The 6,305-nt window shown below is 36.5% G+C and overlaps 1 protein-coding gene across 3 annotated transcripts; it reads left to right on the forward strand.

Moving 5' to 3' along the window:
- The first annotated feature begins 654 nt into the window (after positions 1-654).
- On the forward strand, positions 655-5,933 carry LOC139578420 (inhibitor of growth protein 5-like). Of its 3 annotated transcripts, none has more exons than XM_071405981.1 (8): positions 655-1,128; positions 2,509-2,580; positions 2,722-2,888; positions 2,993-3,104; positions 3,194-3,293; positions 3,387-3,522; positions 4,540-4,601; positions 4,716-5,933. In XM_071405981.1, the coding sequence occupies exons 1-8, from the start codon at positions 1,092-1,094 to the stop codon at positions 4,753-4,755; spliced, it is 726 nt and encodes a 241-aa protein (XP_071262082.1). In that variant the 5' UTR covers positions 655-1,091; the 3' UTR covers positions 4,756-5,933. The 3 variants fall into 3 exon arrangements, with proteins under 3 accessions (XP_071262082.1, XP_071262083.1, XP_071262084.1); XM_071405983.1 differs by lacking the exon at positions 655-1,128 and adding an exon at positions 2,110-2,288; XM_071405982.1 differs by lacking the exons at positions 4,540-4,601; positions 4,716-5,933 and adding an exon at positions 3,839-4,012.
- The last annotated feature ends 372 nt before the right edge of the window (positions 5,934-6,305 follow it).

Raw genomic sequence — 6,305 nt, forward strand, 5'->3', positions numbered from 1 at the left:
AATTTGAGATTGTTTGGGATGAGTTGGACCGCAGAGTGAAGGAAAAGCAGCCAGTGAGTGCTCAGCATATGTGGGAATTCCTTCAAAACTGTTGAGAAAGCATTCCAGGTGAAGCTGGTTGAGAGAATGCCAAGTGTGTGCAAAGCTGTCGTCAAGGCAAAGGGTGGCTACTTTGAAGAATCTCAAATATAAAATATATTTTGAATTGTTTAACACTTTTTTGGTCACTACATGATTCCATGTGTTATTTCATAGTTTTAATGTCTTCACTATTATTCTACAATGTAAAAAATTAAGAAAAACCCTTGAATGAATAGGTGTGTCCAAACTTTTGACTGGTGCTGTACATATTTTTTGACTGAAACCAAATCGAAACTGTGTAGAAATGATAATGGACCTACATTCATGCAGTTTCTTGACTGTGTCCAATAATCACTGATATGAAAGCTATACACCATATATATATATATCTTTTAAATTCTCCCCAATGTCGCCTTAGCTGTACGTGCCCTAATGCTGCATTCAAAGCAACTGGTAACTCTGAAATCTCCGACTTCCGAGCATTCAAGACAACTGGGAACTAAAACAACAACAACAAAAAACAAGCTCCGACTGGAAAAATCTATTTGAACGGTCATCCAACTCGGAATCAAAGTCGGAAACTCGGCCATCTTTCTAGAGCTACGACTTTCCGACCTGGAGATCACCGATGTCATGAACGCACCATGAACTTCTCCCACAATTTGACCTCTGATGTCACATACGAAGACATTACCTTAATATTAGCGTTTGACATTTTTGTAATAACAAAACATTATTTATAAAAAAAGCTATCTATTAATATGGGTTTTGAACACTAATTTGTTTTATAAGCATGATAGCTAGTTGTACTTGTAGTTTACGGTTGACACAGCTTGTTTTTCAAATCACGTGAATGTATCCAACTTGTATTAACGCAACACTACATTAGTCATTATCACCTTCCTACTTGGTTATGAACGCAGCATATGCTAGCTAACTGTAGTTAGGAAAAATTTGCTTAAATGTTTAGCTAACGTTACTTGCTAGCCCTGTAAACTAACAGTGAAAAGATGGCGACGGCAATATACCTGGAACATTACCTTGACAGTGAGTATCTACCGTTAGCTAACTTAATTTGATCAGTTGTGTAAATTGTCTTAATACATTTCCAATCTTGAGTTTTTCCGTCTTGAATTTCTTAGCTAGCGACGTTATAGCCAAGCAAGTTGTCTAGTATTGATATTAACGTTATGTTTTCGGCATGACTAACGTTAAAACTAGCTAGCAGACTGGCTTTGTTTTTGTTAGCAGTCTAGTAACTCGCTAGGTCATTGGAGTTGTAGGTTCGATTAAATGTTTTAAATTGTTGACCTTATCTAACGTTTGTGAGTTAACGTTACAAGGATGGAACAAGACTAACTAGCAATTGCATAAATTGTAGAGAAAAGGGGTTAAAAAAACTAAAACAATGAGGGCTGTTTTCAGCCTATTTAGCTACTAGTAACGTTAGTAGGAAGCCAACAATAAGGTGGTGTTCTAGTTAGCTAAACGGCTACGTGTAACTTATTTAGGGTCTGTTGGCCATGATCCTAAAATGTACTTTGCTCTAGTTAGCTGGCCGTGACGCGACCTCGTTTTCTGCCCGGAGGCAAGTATACACGGGCCGCGATGTTTAATTTAAAAGTGCGTCACAAGCACAGTTTCACTAACTGGGTCTCACTTCCGCCAACCTTTAAACATTATCTTGTTTCCCAGGAAAACATTTAGGTTGAAGTTATTTGGTAGTACAGATGTCATGATCCAGCTAATATTATCAATTTTGATGTGGCCACCTGTTATTTGGTAACGCTCATCAGACTGCATTCAGTGTAGAAAATAAATACAAGAACCATTTGCCTAATAAATAAGAGTGAATACCAATTATTGGTAAAGTCTGAAACAAAGCACTGCAAAAACTTGGAAAGTTTCTTAACAAGAGAGGATGTTGAATTTACTATACTGGTTGTCTGTGGTTGGACCTTCCACTGGTCGAAATGTTATATTCAGACTTTTTAGAGTACATGTCCTGCCTTGACATTTATATTCCCTGCCACATGCGCAACATCATGTAAACACCTGCAAGACGTTGGTTTGGTCACGAGCAAACAAATATTGATAGCCACAGATGGACCTGTGTTTTTCGAAGTCCTTTTAATAATACTTTCCTGTGGATATTTTGTCAAAAATTTCCACCAGCTGAAGGACCAATCCCGCGGACAATCGGCAGAGTAATTATTCTAAATTCGTGGCATACAAGGGACGTTGAGGTTTTTTCCCTATGTAAATGTGCGTGGCTATGCAGTAAAGGCAATGGAAAGCATCGCCAAAATTCTGCAAAGAGCCATGAGCTGTCAGCTCTGTGTTACCATCAAATCGTATTTTGTTCTTATGATGAACTATTGTAGTTACTGAATGACTGCTTTTAACAATCATGATACATTCCCCCAGGTATTGAGAATCTGCCTTGTGAACTACAGAGAAACTTTACACTGATGCAGGACCTGGACAATAGAACTGAAGGTACAATACTACACAAGAAACACATTTAAAATGTTATTTGTTTTGATCACTTGATTTACCACATGGTTTCATGCCCCATCAGTATTGTATAGTTCAGCATCTTTCATTATCCAGTATAAAAATGTTTCTGCAATTGTGTAGAGAAAAAAGGAGAGATCGACAAGCTGGCAGAGGAGTACATCTCAAGTGTAAGGAACTTGGCTTCGGAACAGAGGGTTGAGCACCTGCAGAAGATCCAGAGTGCTTACAGCAAGTGCAAAGAGTTCAGCGATGACAAAGTGCAGCTTGCAATGCAGACATATGAAATGGTCAGTGCTCCAAACCTGGCATATGAGTACATAAAGATGTGTCAATACTTTCACTATTGGTCAATAGATAATGCAAAACCAATCTAATTGTCTGCATGTCATAGGTGGACAAGCATATCCGCAGGCTGGATGCAGACCTGGCCCGATTTGAGAATGAGCTGAAGGAGAAGCTGGAAGTGAGCGGCTATGAAAGTCCAGAAGGAAGAGGGTTAAAGAGTAAGCAGGGAGACTGTTGGTGGGAAATACTTCTACAGCACATTTACAACAGGTAAACTAACTTCCATTGCTGTGAATATCTGCTTCAGAGGGTGAAGGTCAGGGACTGAGGGAGAAGCGAGGACCCAAGGGGAGAGGCAGGAAATCATCGGATGAGGATTCTCCCAAGAAGAAAAAGCTTAAAAATAGGTATTGAAAAGGTTGTACAAGCAAGTACTATTTACGTGCGTCTGCCTGGTTCTCACTCCCTTAATATAATTTACCATCTGTTAACGTCTGTAGCCCAGGATTGAGTTCTGCTCTCCTGCCAATGCAACCGTCAGATGTTTTGGACATGCCAGTTGATCCCAATGAGCCAACATACTGCTTGTGCCATCAAGTGTCATATGGAGAGATGATTGGATGTGATAACCCTGATGTAAGTTTTTATTGGGTATTGGTTGTCTTGTTATTCAAAGAATGCTTTTAAATTAGTGGTATTCTCGGGACTCATAATAAAAAATAAAAAATATTCCTTAGTTAGGAGAACAACATAAAATGTAGGAGCACCAGAAAATATTTAATTGATTGAGATATAGCCTAAATTAGGTATATATGAATTTCTAGTTACTTTTATGCCCTATAAAACTAATGTTCTAACCCTGTAAAGACATTTGTATATCATAAAAGTTAAAATATTGATTAGGTTTCTACATTTTAATGTTGTTTTCATACCAAATGCTGTAATTTGTCTGTGTCCAATTGAGTGGTTTCACTTGTTGACCTTACTACAAAGCCAAAAGGGATTTTAGGTTTCTACATTGTGTAAAAGCACTACTTATTGAGGTGCATTATATAGAAAATTGTACACTGTCTCTTTAAGAGTGTCAAGTTTATTGCTATATGATCATTGATTTCCTGAAAGAGCTATCCCTTTTCCAGCCAATCATCATTCAGGGCTCACACCACCCAGTTAAAAATGGTAATTAAGTAACCAGGCTGTTAGATAGCTAGCTAATTAGGTTACATGACTGAACAAGGTGTAAACAAATACCTGCAAGTGGTTTTGGGACAGCCAGCAAAATATTTTTTGAATGTCTAGCCAATTCACGATAGGAGGAATAAGACATTGCGCCGGTAATATCTTTTTACCTGTTTGTGCTAGAAACAATCGGTTTTCGCTGTAGTAATGGTGTAACCATGAAAGTAACAAATATGCACACGCTTTTATCCACGGGGCACTCGAAAACAATGGTACAGCGAAGCCTAATCATTATAATAATTATCTGTGTGATTGATTTTCTAGGCGCACAGGGCTCCCAAAATAAAATCTCAGGTCGCACATTAAAATGTTCACGCTGTAGAGCCCTGGGTATTCTATATAGATTCTACAAGTTAATCAAAAGAATACTGTAATGTTGATGTCTTTTTACCAATGTTTTTATTTTTCAAACAGTGTCCAATTGAGTGGTTTCACTTTGCTTGTGTTGATCTTGCTACAAAGCCCAAAGGAAAATGGTAGGTGAATATTTTACAATTAGTTAATGAAGTGTATTATGTAATTAAAAGCGAATGAATTTGGGAATGTTGATTACATGCATTTCCTCTTTGTACTTTTATTTTGTCTTTCAGGTTTTGTCCACGGTGCACCCAGGATAAGAAGAAAAAATGAGATATATTTCTTTAAAGTACTTTTCTATAAATATGTATTTTGTCTATGTAGTAAAATAGTGTAATATATTTACAAAATTATTTCCCTTTCTATGATGTCCGTGCGTACGTATTATGGTCTAAATACAAAGCTTTTATTCAAAGTACTTGAAATATGTAAACATTTTAAGTTTTTGTATTTTACAAACAAATTCAACAGCTGTTGATAATACATTTTAGTTTCCATCTTTTATTCTATCCTCACTTAAATATTAGGGCCAGTGTTAAGATCTCATTTGTGTCTGCATTTTAGTTACCTAGCTACCTCTCGGGTTCAAGCACATGCATATACTGCAATCTTGAATCCTGCCTAAAAAAATCTATCTTAAACCAAGCAACCACACATAAAAGTTCACTCCGTCCAGTCTTGGAGTAATAAGCTATCTGGTAAAAGGTGCACTATATTGACTATCAAAAGCATTTGCCCACTCTTGAATGTGTTATGGTGATAATGATCAGACATTTAGGAAGGGACTGGTATCTCTTTGCCAACAACCAGCAAGCGTTAAAGCACTTTGAATAAAACATCAGCTGTTCACCACTAATGATAAACAATTTAACAATCTCTACTCCCTAGATAAAGTGGACATAGTGCAAGCCCTATTTTTTGTTGTTGTGGGGAATGGCTTTCCAAAGATCTTTATTCACGCTGCTGTAAAGTACAAATGAAAGACACACATTGTAAGAAATTGAACAATAATGAAACAGGTTAATGATTCTGAGCTGTTCACTGGAACCAAAGTCCACTGCTATTGCTTTTGAATATTTTGTTGACCTAAAATATAGAATGTGGAGAATATTTTTATTATATTAAAGTTATTGCATGTTTTTAAAGTTGACCATAATCAATTATGCCACTTATTTTATTCTAACCATACACAAAATACTATTGTCCTTTTGATATACAATGTTGACAAGGACATGTGACAATTGTGACTTCCTTTCCAAAGATCTTTAGTTTTTATTCATTGTTTTTTTGGGGGGGGGTTTTAGCATAAATTTGTTTTTATTCAACTGTGAATATATCAATCTTGTACAAGAATAATGCTGTTAAAATGGAGAAAGGGTCAAGGAGCCAAAGTATTTGTATTTTGTACATGTCAGTGTTTCATATCAATAAACATTTACAACTATTCAATATTTATTTCAATAGTATGTCTAGTTGAATAGCAAATGTCTTTACTGACATTTTCAACCTTTCCCTGACTGAGTAAAATCAAATTTTATTGGTCACATGCAGATGTTAATGCGAGTGTAGCGAAATGCTTGTGCTTCTAGTTCCGACAGTGCAGCAATATCTATCAAGTAATATCTAACAATTCCACAACAAATACCTAATACACACATCTAAGTAAGGAATGGAAATAATCTATGAATATATGGATGAGCAATGTCAGAGCGGCATAGGCTAAGATGCAATAGATAGTATAGAATGCAGTATATACAGTTGAAGTCGAAAGTTTACATACACTTAGGTTGGAGTCATTAAAACTTGATTTTCAACCACTCCAC

The sequence above is a fragment of the Salvelinus alpinus genome, chromosome 6 (assembly GCF_045679555.1).
Source record: "Salvelinus alpinus chromosome 6, SLU_Salpinus.1, whole genome shotgun sequence".
Taxonomy (NCBI): Eukaryota; Metazoa; Chordata; class Actinopteri; order Salmoniformes; family Salmonidae; genus Salvelinus; species Salvelinus alpinus.